Source organism: Odocoileus virginianus, chromosome 3 (genome assembly GCF_023699985.2).
Source record: "Odocoileus virginianus isolate 20LAN1187 ecotype Illinois chromosome 3, Ovbor_1.2, whole genome shotgun sequence".
Lineage (NCBI taxonomy): Eukaryota > Metazoa > Chordata > Mammalia > Artiodactyla > Cervidae > Odocoileus > Odocoileus virginianus.
In genome coordinates, this window is record NC_069676.1 from 12,224,556 (window position 1) to 12,244,379 (window position 19,824).

Sequence of the window (19,824 nt, forward strand, 5' to 3'; positions counted from 1 at the left end):
CCAGCAAGATGGTAGGAGGGGCGAATTCATGTTTAGAATCAAACCCCATTCCCACCAGAGATGCTCAGAGGGCTCAAAGAAACCTTGTGCATGCCAGGACCCAGGGACCCCACAGAGTCTGAGACAGAGCTGTGTTTGAGCATCTTCTGTGGAGGTGCAGGTTGGCAGTGGTCTGCCACAGGTACAGAAGCTTTGGGTGCAGCAGACTTGGGTATGGCATAAGCCCTCTTGGAGGAGGTCACCATTAACCCAACATAGAGCTGCCAGAACTTACACAGGACTGGGAAATAGACTCTTGGAGGGCACAACAGAACCTTGTGCACCAGGACCCAGGAGAAAGGAGCAGTGACCCCACAGGGGACTGACCCAGACTTGTCTGTGGGTGTCCAGGAGTCTCTGGCGGAGGCATGGGTCAGTGGTGGCCTGCTGCCATGGGTTGGGGGCACTGAATGTAAGAGTACATGCATGGGATCTTTTGAGGGAGGTCACCATTATCTTCATAACCTCCACTATAGTTTGGCCACCCACCAACAGAAAGTTGGATTAACAATTTACTGAGCATGGCCCCGCCCATCAGAACAAGACCCAGATTGCCCCAGTCAGTCTCTCCCATCAGGAAGCTTCCATAAGCCTCTTACATTTCTCCATCAGAGAGCAGACAGACTGAAAACCACAATCACAGAAAATGAACCAGTCTAATCACATGGACCATAGCCTTGTCTAGCTCAGTGAAACTATGAGCCATGCCATGTAGGGCCACCCAAGACGGATGGGTCATGGTGGAGAGTTCTGACAAAATGTGGTCCACTGGAGAAGGGAATGGCAAACCACTTCAGTACTCTTGCCTTGAGAACTCCATGAACAGTGTGAAAAGGCAAAAAGATAGGACACTGAAAGATGAGCTCCCCAGGTCAATAGGTGCCCAATATGCTGCTGGAGATGAGTGGAGAAATAACTCCAGAATGAATAAAGAGACAGAACCAAAGCAAAAACAACACCCACTTGTGGATGTGACTGGTGATGGAAGCAAGGTCTGATGCTGTAAAGAGCAATATTGCATAGGAACCTGGAATGTTAGGTCCATGAATCAAGGCAAATTGGAAGTGGTCAAACAGGAGATGGCAAGAGTGAACGTCAACATTCTAGGAATCAGCAAACTAAAATGGACTGGACCAGGTGAATTTAACTCAGATGACAATTATGTCTACTACTGTGGGCAGGAATCCTTTAGAAGAAATGGATTAGCCATCATAGTCAATGAAAGTCCGAAATGCAGTACTTGGATGCAATCTCAAAAATGACAGAATGGCCCAGTCACTGAGCCACCGCCGAGGACTCAGCAACCTCCCCCTTGAGCCCCCTCGCTTCCCGACGCTCTGTCCCCCCTGCCCGCCTTCTCCCGCCGCCGCCTTCCGCAGGCCGTTTCCACCGAGGAAAAGGAATCGTATCGTATGTCCGCTATCCAGAACCTCCACTCTTTCGACCCCTTTGCTGATGCAAGTAAGGGTGATGATCTGCTTCCTGCTGGCACTGAGGATTATATCCATATAAGAATTCAACAGAGAAACGGCAGGAAGACCCTTACTACTGTCCAAGGGATCGCTGATGATTACGATAAAAAGAAACTAGTGAAGGCGTTTAAGAAGAAATTTGCCTGCAATGGTACTGTAATTGAGCATCCAGAATATGGAGAAGTAATTCAGCTACAGGGTGACCAACACAAGAACATATGCCAGTTCCTGGTAGAGATTGGACTGGCTAAGGACGACCAGCTGAAGGTTCACGGGTTTTAAGTGCTTTTGGCTCACTTAAGCTTAAGTGAGGATTTCCTTGCAATGAGTAGAATTTCCCTTCTGTCCCTTGTCACAAGTTTAAAAACCTCACAGCTTGTATAATGTAACCATTTGGGGTCTGCTTTTAACTTGGACTAGTGTAACTCCTTCATGCAATAAACTGAAAAGAGCCAAAAAAAAAAAAAAATGACAGAATGATCTCTGTTCGTTTCCAAGGCAAACCATTCAATATCACAGTAATCCAAGTCTATGCCCTGACCAGTAATGCTGAAGAAGCTGAAGTTGAACGGTTCCATGAAGACCTACAAGACCTTCTAGAAATAACAACCTAAAAAGATGTTCTTTTCATTATAGGGGACTGGAATGCAAAAGTAGGAAGTCAAGAAACACCTGGAGTAACAGGCAAAATTGGCCTTGGAGTACGGAATGAAGCAGAGCAAAGGCTATGGAGTTTTGCCAAGAGAATATACTGGTCATAGCAAACACCCTCTTCCAACAACACAAGAGAACACTCTACACATGGACATCACCAGATGGTCAACACCAAAATCAGATTGATTACATTCTTTGCAGCCAAAGATGGAGAAGCTCTATACAGTCAGCAAAAACAAGACCCAGAGCTGCCTGTGGCTCAGACCATGAACTCCTTATTGCCAAATTCAGACTTAAATTGAAGAAAGTAGGGAAAACCACTAGACCATTCAGGTATGACCTATATAAAATCCCTTACAACTATATGGTGGAAGTGAGAAATAGATTTAAGGGACTAGACATGATAGACAGAGTGCCTGATGAACTATGGATGGAGGTTCATGATATTGTACAGGAGACAAAGAGAAAGACCATCCCCAAGAAAAAGAAATGCAAAAAAGCGAAATGTCAGTCTGAGGAGGCCTTACAAATAGCTGTGAAAAGAGAAGCAAAAAGCAAAGGAGAAAAGGAAAGATATACCCATTTGAATGCAGAGTTCCAAGGAATAGCAAGGAGAGATAAGAAAGCCAAAGAAATAGAGGAAAACAATAGAATGGGAAATACTAGAGATCTCTTCAAGAAAATTAGAGATGCCAAGGGAACATTTCATGCAAAGATGGGCTCAATAAAGGATAGAAATGGTAGGGACCTAACAGAAACAGGAGATATTAAGAAGAGGTGGCAAGAATACACAGAAGAACTATACAAAAAAAGATCTTCATGACCCAGATAATCACGATGGTGTGATCATTCACCTGGAGCCAGACATCCTGGAATGGGAAGTCAAGTGTGCTTTAGGAAGCATCACTATAAACAGAGCTAATGGAGCTGATGGAATTCCTGTTGAGCTTAAAATATGATGCTGTGAAAGTGTTGCACTCAATATGCCAGCAAATTTGGAAAACTCAGCAGTGGCCACAGGACTGGAAAAGGTCAGTTTTCATTCCAATTCCTAAGAAAGGAAATGCCAAAGAATGCTCAAACTACCACACGATTGCACTCATCTCACACGCTAGTAAAGTAATGCTAACAGTACTAGAGGATAGTTAATGGAATATAATAGAAAAATCCAGTCACATTGTTGTAGGAAGGGGGACCCCCTTCCAGGGGGTTGGGTTCTTGTCTAACACTCGGAAAAGAATTGTCCGAGGAGACACGTGCTGACAAAGCGAGAGATTTTATTGGGAAGGGCACCCAGGTGGAGAGCAGGAGGGTAAGGGAACCCAGGAGAACTGCTCTGCCGCGTGGCTCGAAGTCTTGGGTTTTATGGTGATGGGATTAGTTTCCGGGTGGTCTTTGGCCAATCATTCTAATTCAGAGTCTTTCCTGATGGCGCACGCATCGCTCAGCCAAGATGGATGCTAGCAAGAGGGATTCTGGGAAGTGGGTGGACAGGTAGTGTCTCCTCTTGACCTTTCCTGAACTCTTCTGGCTGGTGGTGGCTTATTAGTTCCTTATTCCTTATCAGGATCTCCTGCCATGAAACAACTCATGCAGATGGTTACTATGGTGCCTGGCCAGGGTGGGCAGTTTCAATCAGTGTGCTTCCCCTAACAACATGAAGAACAAGTTAGACAATATCTTGTGCATAATAAATCTCCAGTGACTAGTTAAATAAAGGATGTGGCATGAGAAATCAAACAGGAGCCTACTGTAGGGAATATGCTATGCACAGGCCTGTACTATAATTAACAGGGCTTCTTTGAAAAATAAGAACGACTTTCTCATTACCCCCAGGCGAAGAGCTGGGAGCAGTAAAAAGTACGTTGTGGGAAAACATCTTGAAAACAAGATGTTTAAGTACTGATGTGACTGGTGGAAAAGCATTAGTGACTGTTCCTGTGAGCAGAGCTTTGAGGGAGTTGCTGAGAAAGGGCATCACTAGCCTAAGGGCTAAACAAAGTCACGAAAGGCCTGAATGCTTGACATTGAGGACTGTGCATTGTATATCTTTATCCCCAGCCTGAGATTGTAAAGAACAGATATCTCTAGAACATGAACAAGGAAGTAGAAATTAACAATAAAAGTCACGCAAGGATTAGGATCTGGGCTTTTGCCTGGGAATGGCATCAGCCCCCTGATCCCACCTTATTTCTGAGTCTTCTTTCTCCTTATTCTTCTGTGGCACCACTCCCTCACGTTGGTTTGTTGTTGGGCTGGTCCCAACACCTAGAATTTGGGAAAGTAGGGAAGAGGTGGAGACTCTCTGGAAAAATACTCTTCACTGGAAGAGGCTCTAAATCCCAAGAAGGGAGAGAAAGAAACAGCCAGAACTAGAAAAGACTAATTTCATTTGAAACTAAAGCACCTTCAAAAAACAGGGACTTCAATGTTACACATCAAGTAAATATGAGACTCTCCCAGTCTCAGTATTTTACAAGTCAAGCCAACGAGAATGGGCTGTTTCCTGCCACATCAGTAAACAAGGATGTCACAGTCTTCAGCAATTGCAGCCCTCCTTCATGAACCTGTGAGCCCTGAGAGAACACAAGAAGACAAAGATTACCTGCCATTTAGCAGCTATCTGAGCACAGCCCCTAAGGTGAGCCCTGAGGAAACCCAGGTTGTGAAAGCTCAGGATACCGGCCCTACTTAGCCGATATGCATATCAAAGGAACCATCTCAGTAAGCCCAGACTCTTGAATCTTCACAGGCATAGAAAATCACTAAATTCCTAACGTGGCATACCAAATTTCTTTAATTAACAATAATCTTTTGACATTCAGACTACTTGCCCTTGGTTATAAAACTTCTATATAACCTGGCTGCCCCCCTCCTCACCTTCTCAAAGTAGTTCTCTCAGAATTCCTTTAGATGCTGCTTCCCAGGCTTGAAGTCCTAAAAATTCCTGCTGAATAAAACACACAACTTTCAACTTTTAGGTTGTCAGTATTTTTAAGTCAACACCCAGTACCCACCATCTCTCTATTCCTTCTTATTCCAGCAGCACATCCTGAGGGACATACTCTCTGATGTTTATCACTGAAGCTTTCTGTTCTCCATTGTCTGTTCTTGGGAAGCCCAACTGTGTTTTCACTTGGCTAGAGTCAGAAAATTATAGGAATGGGACAATAGAAGAGTTTTAAAGTCTCCAGCATCTCAGAGGTTGGATCCTCATAGCTCCTCATCAAATAAACTGTTCTATTGTCTTTCTGCTCTCCAAACAATTCACCTCCTTTGGGGTGCAAAGATAAAAGAATGGAAAATTTTCAGCCAGTGTGGTGTCCTTGCAAGTAGCCTTGGAGGGAGATGGATTTATTTCCTCCAAGGAGAAATTTTTCTTTCTTTGTCTTGACTTAAAATTACAAGGTGTCCCCCCAGAGAAACTTTAATATCTACAGGAACCAACTTTCTATAATGCTCTTCCCTTGATGAATCTTTGGAGGTTTCATGGATTATTTGGTGTCCACAATATCATGGAGAAAAAATGTCCTTTCTGAGGAAAAATAAACTGGTTAATAATTTTGGTTTTCTTCAAATAACTATCAAAATGAAGACTGAAAAATATCCCCTGGTATTTGCTGATGTCAGGAGACCTTTGTTGCTATTAGAGAGGGCTCCATTTATTATCTCTAAAGAGAGGGACAGAAATAACCCAGGTAAAGTGGGTTGAAAAATATTAAGGACATATATGTGGCAAATATAAAGTAACTATAATGAGAAGGAAAGAGGAACGTATAATCTAAAAGGAGTATAAAATATAGTAAAGATTAAAATTTTTAATAGAAGACATAGGAAGAGGTTTAATTTCAGAAAGAATGATAATTTTTAGTGCAAGCATTTGAACACACGGAGTATTCTAATTAATTTGCAAAATGCAGTATACACTCTAAGTCAATGACAATCATTATGTGATGTATCTCCAACAGAGTACATAGGTCTCTAAATGAAGAATTTGATGTGGAGAAACGGGCTCATGGAACATAACTCCTGTTGGAAAAAACTGTAAAACATGACAGTTATGAGTTGTTTTGTTGCTGCTTTTTGTTGTTGTTGATGTTGGTTTTTTTGGCCGCACCTCATGGCATGTGGGATCTTAGTTGCCCGACCAGGGCTCAAATCTGCACCCCTTGCATTAGAAAGCAAAGTCTTAACCACTGGACCACCAAGAAGGTCCCCAGCAAGTTAAGTTTTAGTGGGGGCCAAATAAGAACTGTATCCTGGGAAACAGCTTTTCAGATATTCTGAGAAACTGTTCCAAGGAAGTGAGAGGTGAGCTAGGATATAGAGGAGCTTTTGCGACAAAGACCAGGTAACCTGAAAGTAAAAAGATTATTGTTAATTAAAGAAGTCAGATATGTCAAGGTAAGGAATTTAGCGATTTTCCATGTACACGGAGAGGCAAGGGTCTGAGCTCACTGAAATGATTTCTTTGATACTCTCTTTCACGGTTTCCATGGGTTGTTTTTAGGGGTGAGGGTGAGTGAGATAAACTACTACTAAAAAGAAGGTCGATGGGTCAATCTATAGCCTCTGCTACTGTAGGTGGCCTCAGAGCCATAGTTGATTCTCATTGTCTCCCTCCTGTGCTATCCATTCTCAGCTCTCACCTCCGGATAACACTCTGCTAGATCAGATGGCTTAGTTGGTAGGGTGACCCTGAACCTCATCCCTGAGTGTTGTCAGCCTGGTCATCATTTCTTTCTCATGTTGTATTTTACCATTTACTGTCAAAACTGGGAAAGGCAATTCCAAGAAATGCTCATTTTACAATTTTTAAAACTTTTTCCTAGAGACATTTTTGGCTCCTCTGGTAGCTCAGCTGGTAAAGAATCCACCTGCACTGCAGGAGAACCTGGTTCAATTCCTGGGTCAGGAAGATCTGCTGGAGAAGGGATAGGCTACCCATTCTAGTATTCTTGGGCTTCCTGGTGGCTCAGCTGGTAAAGAATCAGCCTGCAATGCAGAAGACCTGGGTTATTTTTATCACCCCAACAGGAAACTCTGTACCCATTCAGCAATTACTATTTTGCTTTCTCTACCAGGCCCTGGAGACCACCAATCTGCTTTCTTTCTCTATGGATTTACTTATTCTGGATATTTCAGATAAAAGGAGCCATACAATGTGAGACCTTTGTATCTGGCATCTTTCACTGAGCATGTTCATGAAATTAGTATTTCTTTCCTTAGAAAAAATTTCTGGCTGTGGTCAGTTCAACTCAGCCGCTCAGTTGTGTCCAACTCTTTGCGACTTCATGAACCACAGCACACCAGGCCTCCCTGTGCATCACCAACTCCCGGAGCCCACCCAAGCCCATGTCCATTGAGTCGGTGATGCCATCCAACCATCTCATCCTCTGTCATCCCCTTCTCCTCCTGACCTCTGGCTGTGTAATTGATATTTAATTGCTCCATTCTTTTTTTATGACTGAATAATGTTCCACTGTATATGTGTACCACAATTTGTGTATCCGTTCATCCAGTGATGAGCATTTGGGTTATTTCCATGATTTATTAATTGGGAGTAGTGCTGTACATATTAGATTGCATGTACATATTGGTTCGGCTGAAAAGTAACATCTTATGGAAAAACTCAGACTTTTTTGTCAACCCAATATATTTGTTTGAGTGTTTTCAGTGATTTAGGAGTAGAACTGCTGACTCATATGGTAATTCTGTTTATTCCCAAAACATGCTCCAAAAAGCTTCCTGTAAGTCTGTCCTTGTCTCAGAATCAGCTTGTCTCAGAATCAGCTTTTCAGGTTGTGTGACCTACAGTAGTATGAACAGTGTCTGATGAGAAGTTATTTGTGCTGCATGGGGTTCTATAGTTGGGAAAGGCTTCTCTTAAGAAGTGACAGCTAAACTGAGAACAAATTCAATGTTTTTTCCTTCTTTCCTTCATTCCTCCCTTCCTTTCTTCAGAGGGAGCATAGATTTTTTTTACACAGTATGTACTTTCAAAACTTTTGCATTTGACCCTGAACTTATTGATAAGACAAAAAATATAAGCAGGGTATTAAGGCTCAAATTATTAATATCACAGAAGCATTTTAGTGAGAACTTGGATTGGAAATGATTTATTAGTAAAAACTATGGGAGTTTTTTAAAATAACAATTTTGATAGGAAACTTGACAAATGAGAGTGTATAGAGAGAATATTGGTTATTTGGAAAATTGGAAGCACTTCCTTAGTGGTTTAGTGGTAGAGAATCTGCCTGCAGTGCTCAAAAAGTGGATTCAACCCCTGGGTCAGGAGGGTCCCCTGGAGAAGTCAATGGCAACCCACTCCAGTTTTCCTACCTGGGAAATCCCATGGACAGATGAGCCTGGTGGGCCAGAGTCCATGGGGTCACAGAAGAGTTAAACAAGACTTAGCAACTAAACAACAACATCGTAATATTGATGTGTTACACAAATTCTTCCAATTACTTGAAAAAAGGAGTGTTAAGTCAGCTTGGGTTGCTGTAAAAAAAAAAAATACCGTAAGTGGGGGTGGGGTGGGGGTTGAAAACAACAAAAATGTATTTCTCACAGTTTTACAGGCTGGAACTCTGAGATCTAGGTACCAGTGAAACTGTGAGCCTCAGATTGGGACTTGAACCCATTACAATCACTCACCTCATGTCTGAACTTAGCGAGGCTCGGATTCTTTGTGTCTCTGCACAGATGGAATTCAGCAAGAGGCAAAGTAGTAGGCATGAAGTTGATCTGTTAATATAGGACACATGTGAGAGATGCAAGCAGGCCATGTGGAGGGGACTCTACCCCAAGGATTGGTGGTGGTGGTGGTGGTGGTGGTTTAATTGCTAAGTCGTGTCTGACTCTTGCGACCCCATGGACTGTAAACTGCCAGGCTCCTCTGTCCATGGGATTCTCTGGTCAAGAATACTGGAGTGGGTTGCCATTTCCTTCTCCAGAGGATCTTCCTGACCCAGGAATTGAACCCGTGTCTCCTGTGGCTATTGCATTGCAGGCGAATTCTTTACCTCTGAGTCACTAGGGAAGCCCTCCCAAGGATTAAATAGGCTATATTTTTATAATCAAAAGAGAGTCGGGGAGAAATAAAAGACCTCTTTCTTCCTTGTTGTTCAAGTAGATGTTAAGCTTTTGTTACCAACTCCCCCTTTGTATGGGGCAGAAGAGTGTCTGACCCTATGAGGTCAAAATAGGACTGTCATAGTGCTTATTCACATTATCAGAAGATTGATAACACTTTTTTCTTTCACTTAATGACCTGGGGCATGTCTCATACTTTATACTTAAGCAAGCCTACTTCATTTCCTGAGGTTCTGATAGCCTTCTTGAGTGATCATTAACTAACAATATTTGCTAGGTTTCTTTCCCTCTGTATCTGTAATTCCCTACCAGGATTTCAACAATTATCTGTATGACTATCCTGTTTCATCTCTTTCACCAGGATCATCAAGTTATCTTCTGGTTTGCAGATTGTTTCCTTCTCATTGAGTTCTCACAGGGCAGAGGGCAGAGAGAAAAAGCAAGCTCTCTTGTGATTAACAAGGGTAAGAATCACGTCATAAAGGCTTCATCCTCGATAGAAATGAGAACTTCTATCGAGGATGTGAAGCACTGCTACAAAGATCAATAGACCACGTGTTTACAGAGAGAACTACTGGACTGGCTGAAAAGATAATTTGTGTTTTTCTGTAAGATATTATGGAAACAATACAATATATAATAAGCTGCTCACAGAATAGATTCATCTGTCTTCCCCCAAAACAGTCTCTGACATCAGTAGTCCATTCCTGGAAATTCACTCCTCCTCAAGGAAATCTGTACTCTCATTTAAAAAAAAAAAAAAAACAACAACTAATGAAGCTACATGGAAGACAAAAAGGACTTTTCCAGCTCTAAGATTTGTTGATTAAACCTGTTAGTCCAAACTTAGTTCCAAAAGGTACCTCAAATATGGTTTCATTCACTTAACAATATTTGAGAGGCTCACTATGGTATAGACTTGCTATGCACAAAGTTGGCCAAATATATATCTTGACTCTCAGGGAGCATGTAGTCTAGACTTTAGAAAAGAGTAGGGAAGAGAGTGAGTCAGGGAGGAGCAGGACTAGAAGAAACCCAAACAGGAGGCTTCAGATAATTTATCAATATAATCAAAGGTATTTAGGCAAATTGGGTTAATTTTATTTCATCCCTGCAGACCATATGCACTTCCTTTGATTCTGAGAGTGTTAGCTTATGCAGTCCTTAGCGACCCCATGGACTGCAGCCTACCCATGGGGTCGCTAAGAGCTGGACACGACTGAGCGACTTCACTTTCACTTTTCACTTTCATGCATTGGAGAAGGAAATGGCAACCCACTCCAGTGTTCTTGCCTTGAGAATCCTAGGGACAGGGAGCCTGGTGGGCTGCCATCTATGGGGTCGCAGAGTCGGACACGACTGAAGCAACTTAGCAGCAGCAGCAGCAGCAGCAGCTTATGCAGTCCAGACCCCTTTAAGGAGGAGGTGAACATTCTCAGTCTTGCTTTCCTTAAGCCTTGTGCAGCAATGTGTTTTGCCTGAGAACTGGCCTTTCTTTCAGAGCTAATGATTACACAGCATAATGTCTTACTTATGGAAACGCTTTTCTTAGGCTCTATGTTAATTATGATAATTGTAACAAATCTTGCCTGGGAACCTGTGTCTCAAGACTTGTAGCTCTGATTACACAGCAACAGTATATCTTGATCAGAGAGGTTGCCCAGAACCCGTTGTCTCTGGCTAATCTTGTGCCGAAGTTATCTCAGGATGTTGCCTTGGGAAATGGTCTGATGGAACTCTTTCAACCTTGAGGTATTATTTTTTATTTATTCTCAGCAGCCAGTTGAAAAGTATATAATGCCCCACTTAAACTTTGTGCCCCTTCCAGTGATTTTGTTGGAAGCTTTCTCTATCACTGTTACTTTAATAAACTTTACTGCACAAAGCTCTGAGTGACTGGGACTGTGTCTTTTGGTCCCGGACTGAAATCATCTCTTTTGGAGCCACAAACATGTTTGACAATGGTCTCAATGCTAAGCTATCAATTCTAAACTTCATATAGTAAATAAAACTTAAGTTTTGAATGATATATATTAATTTTGAAGAGACGGTTTTCAGTGAACATGATGTCACTGCTTTATATAATTGGCATTATCTCATTTTCTTAAATTAAAAAAAATACGTATTTGTTTATTTATTTGACTGCATCAGGTCATAGCTGTGACGTCAAGGCTGTATACTGTCACTGTGCTTATTCAAATTATGTGCAGAATACATCATGAGAAACACTGGGCTGGAGAAAGCACAAGCTGGACTCAAGATTGCTGGGAGAAATATCAATAACCTCAGATATGCAGATGACACCACCCTTACGGCAGAAAGTGAAGAACTGAAGAGCCTCTTGATGAAAGTGAAAGAGGAGGGTGAAAACGTTGGCTTAAAGCTCAACATTCAGAAAACTAAGATCATGGCAGCTGGTCCCATCACTTCATGGCAAATAGATGGGGAAACAGTGACAGACTTTATTTTCTTGGGCTCCAAAATCACTGCAGATGGTGACTGCAGCCATGAAATTAAAAGACGCTTACTCCTTGGAAGAAAAGTTATGACCAACCTAGATAGCATATTAAAAAGCAGAGACATCACTTTGTCAACAAAGGTCCATCTAGGCAAGGATATGGTTTTTCCAGTAGTCATGTATGGCTGTGAGAGTTGGACTATAAAGATAGCCAAGCACTGAAGAATTGATCCTTTTGAACTGTGGTGTTGGTGAAGACTCTTGAGAGTCCCTTGGACTGCAAGGAGATCCAACCAGTCTATCCTAAAGGAAATCAGCCCAGAATATTCATTAGAAGGACTAATGTTGAAGCTGAAACTCCAATACTTTGGCCACCTGATGCAAAGAACTGACTCATTTCAAAAAAAAACCCTGATGCTGGGAAAGATTGACGGAGGGAGGAGAAGGGGTTGGCAAAAGATGAGATGGTCGTATGGCAACACCTACTCAATGGACATGAGTCTGAGTAAACTCCGGGTGTTGGTGATGGACAGGGAGACCTGGCATGCTGCAGTCCACTGGGTCACAAAAAGTTGGACACAACTGAGCGACTGAACTGAACTGAACTGATCCGACTAAAAGATGAACACTTCTGCACAGGAAAGAGGTCATAAATTTCACTAAAGGAAGTTCTTGAGACTCAGTTGCTTTTGTTTTATTTTTTATTACTTATTTTTTACCTTATTTTTAATTGTACTGGGTATTCATTGTTACAGGCTGGCTTTCTCTAGTTGTGGCTGGCAGGGGCTGCTTTCCAGCTGTCATTGGAAGGTTTCCCATTTCAATGGCTTCTTTTGTTATGGAGCACAGACTCGGGTGCACTGACGTCATTGGTTGCAAAACACAGGCTCAGTCACTGTGGCTAATGAGCTCTAGATCATGGCACTCAAGCTTTGTTGCTCCTCAGTATGTGGAATCTTCTTGGACCAGGGATCAAACACATGTCCCCTGCATTGGCAGGCAGATTCTTATCCACTAAGTCATCAGAGAAGCCTAAGAATCAATTGCTTTAGGAAGTGAAAACTTAGAAGAAACTCAAGCTATGGTATTTTTTGAAAAAGAGGGACAAAGCATACACTCAATGAAGTTGAAGATTTGGTATTTCTGATTACCAGTGTATTTATATAGGTTATTAACAGTGATTCTCCCATCCCAACATCCATGTCTCCTCACAAGGACAAGAAAGACCTGCTGGCAAGTTTCCTCGGGGCCCTATTCATATCCCTGTTCCTCAAGCTGTAGATGAAGGGGTTCAGCATAGGGATGACTACGGTGTACCCCACTCAGGCAATTGCCTGCTTTGAGAAGGAGGGGGGAGAAGGCAGAGCTGAAATACACTCCTAATCCTGTCCCATAGAATAAGGAAATGACTGTTAGGTGAGACCCACAGGTTGAGAAAGCTTTGTACTTCCCCTCCACTGAAGAGATGTTCAATATGGAGGAAATAATCTTAGTGTAAGAGAAAAGGATCCCAGCAAGTGGAGGAATTCCCAGCAATCCATTCACAGAATACAGCATGATGTAATTGCTGAGAGCATCCGAATAGGCAGACTTGAGCACCACAGCAAATTCACAGAAGTTCAGAATTTCCACGTGTGTGCAGAACAAGAGATGCCATCAGACTGCAAGAGGCTGACTGGGACACTGAGAGATCTGGAGACTAGAGCCAGCAGGTCTCACAGGTGGGGACTCATGGTGATTGTGTAGTGCAAGGGGTGGCAATGGCCACATAGTGGTCATTGGCCATCACAGTCAGGAGGAAGTTGTCCAAATACCCAAAAACCAAGAAAAAATACATCTGGGTGATAGTCTCATAGGTGATAACTTTGCTCTGTGTCTGGATATTTGCTAGCATTTTTGGAACTACAGTGGAATTGAAACAAATATCAGAAAGAGACAGGTGGGAGATCAAAAAGTACACTGTGGGTAGAAGTGGGGATCAGAGCTGACAGTGAGGATGATGAGATTCCCAAGCACCAGGACCAGGTACGTGGACAGGAAAAGCCTGAAGAGGAGGGACTGCTGGTATGGATCTTCTGAGAGTCTTGAGAACAGGAACTTTGAGACAACTTTGGTTTTCTGCATCCATGTAGCTGATCACTGTGCCAGGTAACCGACAAAGCAAAGCTAATTCAAATAAACAGGAGTCCCCAAATATAAAGAAACTTTATCCTATTAATGAACACCCCCAGATAAATGGACATGAGTTTGAGCAAACTCCAGGAGATAGTGGAGGATAGGGAAGCCTGGCGTGCTGACATCCATGAAGTTGCCAGGAGACACAACTGAGTGACTAAACAATCAGGAAAACGAGGGGAAAACCCCACACATTTTGACTAACAACCTAATGTGCCTCCCTGAGAGCTTGATAAACACCATTATCTTGTACAGATATTATTTTAGGGAAAATTTCTTCCTCTCTTCTAACTTTTTCACAAATAAGTGACTGCCTTCAAGACCATCAACCTTTGTGGTGTCCAGCTCAGCGTCAGGTGTAGCATGTAAATGGCTTGAACATTCTTCCTTCTTTGGGGTGGAATTTTGCCTCTTGGATAATTCTGCTTTTTCCAAAATTTCTGTAGTAGTCGAGCAGCTCCATGTGTGTTGGTGGTGCATTTACCCCACTTTGCTTTGTGGCCCTACCCCCTGACAACAACGAATTTGATCAGAAAGTGGTGTCTGGCCGAATCTGGCCATCTCAAGGATTGCCAAGTTTGTCAATATGGGAGAATCTAATTTTAAGCGCTCCAGGAATTTGAGAACAGGCAAGCAGAAAAGTTTTTGAGTAGCATCGTTTTGGGTGAGTAACCATCGCCAGCCTCTCCCATCTGCCCTCTAAACCCAGAACTGTTACCCAAAACTCGCCTCCAAACCTACAGCCTGGTATGGGCCCCGGCTTCTGCTTGCAGCTCCGCCCATAGAGTTAGTTCTGGCCTTAGCCGCTTCCTCTGGGCCTGCTTCTGCCTGCAGTCCGCATTCTGAGCTGACCTAGGGAACCCGCTCCAAAGCAGTTATCTCTGCTAACAGAACTTGCCAATCAATCGAACTTGAATGGCAGCCAGCGTTCCGGAACCCCGCCCCTCTACAGCCGCGGCACTAAACGGAAGTGGCGTCACTGGCTCGCGACAGCATTTTGATCGGGCTGGTCTGCGCCTGGTGGAAAGAGGTAGGCTTGTCGTCCCGTGTTTCACATTGTTGTGAGTGAGTCTTGCGTCGAGGCAGGGTTCTGGGATGCACCGAAGTCGTTATACAGCATGTTGGGCCTGGCTTCCGAGGGGACTCCTGAGAGAGGCCTGGCCCCTCCTTTTGAGTCCGCGGGATCTGAGTCACCGTCGGGTGGTAAGTGCTGTGAGGGCGCGTCTAAGGGGTGTATTCATTCTCTGTGCTTCCCTATTTGAAAGCCTCCAATGAGTTCTTTGTGACTTTCGTCCACGAGGAAAAGAATTTCCGCTGTAGTGTGCGTTACTCCGTCCCCCACGTCCTCCGGATGTCACGAACCTGGCCACACTGCCCTGTTGCTCAGAGTATTGGGGAGAGTTGGTTTAAACGCCTGCTTCTTTTGTATGAAAAGTAACGTTTCACCAAACAATTTGGCTTTCTGTTTGCACGTTGTTTTTTAATATTACATAGAGGTACAGATTCCTCGGATATCAAGACTGCGCATATTGCTCTATATAAATGTATGTAGATTACAGAACTTGTTTTAAAAACAAACACACAAAACGAGAGCAGTTAACTCATCTGAAATACCTAGGGTCGTAAGATCCCACAGTCAAACACGGGTCTCCAGGAGATATGGTGGAGGCTTTTTGATACAGGTTCAAGAATGAGAAACCATAATTTGTTTGGATTAAATGTGTATTTCCCCACATTATGTGATTGTGTAACGCCTAGAACCTCAATAAAATGTGACCTTCCAGTACAGTGAATGTTCGTTGTTGTAGGTTCATTTAGTTTTAGTATTTTCCATGCTTGTTCTCGCCTCGATTTACCAACACACCGTGGTGAGTTGTTTGAGAATAAGTTGAAAATAAATTGCATACATGATGACTTGCCTTTTAAATACTTGGTAATACTTCTTCTAAAGGTATGGGCATTATCCTACTAAATATCAGAATTCCATTATTTCACATAAGAAAGGTAAAAATAATATTTTGAAGTATCTACTATAATAAGTTAGCCTCTCCAGGTGGTTCCAAAATATATTTTTGGTACTTTGGGGATCTAGAACCCAATCAGGGCTTATATGTGACAACTGTTAATTTCTTTTAGTCTTTTTTAACCGAGATCACTTGCCGTTGTCTATTAAATTCATTATATTGACACTTTGAGGAGTCACACATTGCTTAAAAAGCCACGGTTTTATATTTGTGCTTTTATATTCACGGTATGTTTAAGTTTTCCTTCATGTCCTGTAGTTTCTGTCAGTTGGTAATTGGTTGAGAGCCATGGTTGGCAAACTTACTGTCTGAAAAGGTTCAGATTGTTAGTGCTTGATGCATCACGAGCAATAAGGTATGGAATTACTCAACTCTGTCTTAGTAGTAGAATAATACTGTCGACTTAGGGAAACAAATAGGCATATCTGTGATCCAAAGAACTTTATTTACAAAAACACACCTGTGACCAAAATGTGCCAACTCCTGGTATAGAGTATTCTACTGGTTATTTCTTATGCATATTTTAAAGGTGATGTTGTATACATCAAGTTGGATTCCATCAGGAAATGTAAATTTAGGACATCCCTTGGTTGTGTTGCTAAGTGGGACTACTTGCTTAAGCTAGGAATCTTCAATGTTTTCTATTTTAATGGTAGACTTTCCTATAAAGTCCTAGGTGCAGTGATATTCTGATCCTCAGAATAGCTTGTTTCCCAGCACTTTGCTATAATTTCTTTTAGCATCTGTTATTAACTTGTGTGAATAAACTTCTCGGTATATTATTTCGCTTTTGGGGGGTATATTTTGAGGGTCAGCTTCTAGATTGTTTTTCTAGGTCATCAGACAAATGTATATTTACTTCAGTGGATATTAAATTCTCTTGCTTAGCTCTTGTGCCATTTTGTAGTTTCTGATCAACTTTAAAAGGCATATCTAAAACCAATTATGCAGAAATGCAAGGGACAAATTTTAGCTTTGACATCGGGACACTTGTTTTCAAGAAGAATGTCCCAAAAGAATTTTTTCATCTTCAATGAAAAATACACACTTTATCAGAACTATAGCATTTTGATTTATGTTTTTGTTCCAAGACATTTCATGTGAGTCTTACTTTATTTTTATGTTGCAATTCTATTTTTTATATTCCCTCAATTGTGTGTACTGTACTAGAATATTTTGTGGAAAGTGGCAAATTGGCAGCCCACAAGTGGTTGTGGAATCCCTTTAATGAGTTAGGCTTTGTGCCAGGGACAGAGACACAATGGTGATATGTATACCTGTGGCTGATTCATGTTGATGCATGGTAGAAACTAACACAATATTGTAAGGCAATTATCCGCCAATTAAAAATAAAAAATATTAAGTCTGTTGTTGTTCAGTTGCTCAGTCATGTCCAACCTTTGCAACCCCATGGACTACAGCATGCCCAGCTTTCCTGTCTTTCACCACCTCCCAGAGCTTGTTCAAACTCATGTCCATTGAGTTGGTAATGTCATCCAACCATCTCGTCCCCTGTCATCCGCTTCTCCTCCTGCTTTGTCTTTCCCAGCATCACGGTCTTTTTCAGTGAGCCAGCTGTTCACATCAGGTGGTGAGAGTATTGCAGCTTCAGCATCAGTCCTTCCAATGAATATTCAGGACTGATTTCCTTTAGGATTGACTGGTTTGATCTCCTTGCAGTCCAGGGGACTCTCAAGAGTCTTTCAGCACCACAGTTGTAAAACAAACTCTTTGGCGCTCAGCCTTCTCTATGGTCCAACTCTCACATCCATACATGACTACTGGAAAAACCATAGCTTTGAGTCTACGAACTTTTGTCAGTGAAGTAATGTCTCTGTTTTTTAATACAGTGTCTAAGTTTCTCATAACTTTTCTTCCAATGACCAAGACTTATTTCATGAGTGCAGTCACCATGCGCAGTGATTTTGGAGCCCAAGAAAACTAGTCTGCCACTGTTCCCATTGTTTCCCCATCTATTTGCTGTGAAGTGATGGGACCAGATACCATGATCTTCAGTTTTTGAATGTTGAGTTTTAAGTCAGCTTTTTCACTCTCCTCTTTCACCTTTATCAAGAGGCTCTTTAGTTCTTCTTTGATTTCTGCCTTAAGGGTGGTATCATCTGCATATCTGAGGTTATTGATATTTCTCCCAGCAGTCTTGATTCCAGCTTATGCTTCATCCAGCCCAGCATTTCATGTCATGTACTCTGCATATAAGTGAAATAAGCAGATGACAATATTCAGCCTTGACATACTCCTTTCCCAATTTTGAACCAGTCCGATTTTCCATGTCCAGTTCTCACTGTTGCTTTTTGACCTGCATACAAGTTTCTGAGGAGGCAGGTAAGGTGGTTCTGGTTTTTTTAATCTCTTTAAGAATTTTCCAGTTTGTTGTGATCTACAAAGTCAAAGGCCTTAGTGTAGTCAGTGAAACAGAAGTAGGTGTTTTTCTGGAAAAACATATGGAAACCCATGATAGAAACTTTTCATGTGAATACTGTGGTGACTTTTTTGTTAGATCTGAGATTAGGACACATCGAAAATCTCATGTTGTAAACATGTTTTTATGTGAACAATGTGGAAAATACTTTAAATGTTCCTTATGCCTTCAGTGTCACAAAAATATTCACTCTGAGTTAAAACCCTACAAATGTGAGAAATGTGGGAAAGCCACATTTGTTGATTGGGTTGTTTGTTTTTCTTTTTTGATAGGGAGCTCCATAACCTATCTGTATATTTTGGAGTCTAACCCTTCCATATTGCTTTCTTAGAAAATTTTTTGCTCCCAATTGGAGGGTTGCCTTTTTATCTTCTCTATAGTTCCTTTGCTTTGAAGAGTCTTTTAAGTTCAATTAGGTCCCTTTCAATTTCTTAAATTTTCAGTAGGTAGGTCAAAAAAGATCTTATTGTGACTTATGTTAAAGAGTGTTTCTCCTATGTTTTCCTCTAAGAATTTTATAGTGTCTCAGCTTAAGTTTAGGTCTTTAATCCATGTTTAGTTTATTTTTGTGTAGGGTGTTAGAAAGTGTTCTAATTTCATTCTTTTACATGTAGCTGTCCAGATTTCTCAGCACCACTTATTGAAGAGTCTCTATTTTCTTCATCAGATATTCTTCCCTTTGTCATAGGTTAGGTAACCAAAGGTGGGTGTGTTTATCTCTGGACAAGAATACAAAGAAGAACTATAGGAAAAAGGTCTTAGTGACCCAGATAACCACGATGGTGTGGTGACTCATCTAGAGCCAGATATCCTGGAATGTGAAGTTAGTGGGTCTTAGGAAGCATTACTACAAACAAAGCTAGTGGAGGTGATGAAATTCCAGCTGAGCTGTTTAAAATCCGAAAAGATGATGCTATTAAAGATGATGATGCTGCACTCAGTATACCAGCAAATTGAGAAAACTCAGCTGTAGCCACAGAACTGGAAAAGGTCAGTTTTCATTCCAGTCCCAAAGAAAGGCAATGCAGAGAATGCTCAAACTACAGCACAGTTGTACTCATCTCACATGCTAGCAAAGTAATGCTCAACGTTCTCCAAGCTAGGCTCCAACATTACGTGAACTGAGAGCTTCCAGATGTTAAAACTGGATTTAGAAAAGGCAGAGGAACCAGAGATCTAGTTGCCATCATCCATTGGATCATAGAAAAAGCAAGGGAATTCAAGAAAAACATCTACTTCTGCTTTATCGACTACGCGAAAGCATTTGCCTGTGTGGATCACAACAAACTGTAGAAAATTCTTCAAGAGATGGGAATAGCAGACCACCTTACCTGACTCCTGAGAAATCTGTATGCATGTCAGGAAGCAATAGTTAGAACCAGACATGGAACAACGGACTGGTTCCAAATTGGGAAAAGGCTGTATATTGTCACCTTGCTTATTTAACTTATATGCAGAGTACAT

At 41.9% G+C, this 19,824-nt stretch overlaps 1 protein-coding gene and 1 pseudogene across 5 annotated transcripts in view; both read left to right on the forward strand.

Moving 5' to 3' along the window:
• Positions 1 to 1,324: 1,324 nt before the first annotated feature.
• On the forward strand, positions 1,325 to 1,960 carry LOC139033945 (eukaryotic translation initiation factor 1 pseudogene; annotated as a pseudogene).
• A 12,885-nt stretch (positions 1,961 to 14,845) lies between these two features.
• LOC110147038 (zinc finger protein 266-like) overlaps positions 14,846 to 19,824 on the forward strand; it is a 30,568-nt gene continuing 25,589 nt past the window's right edge. For 2 of the 5 annotated variants that reach the window (XR_011486367.1, XM_070463791.1), the window contains exon 1: positions 14,933 to 15,099. Coding sequence is in view for 1 of the 5 variants with exons in the window: in XM_070463791.1 (XP_070319892.1) it covers positions 14,992 to 15,099 (108 nt within the window). In the remaining 4 variants the exon portion in view is untranslated. The other 3 variants (XM_070463822.1, XM_070463807.1, XM_070463816.1) reach the window with 3 other exon arrangements.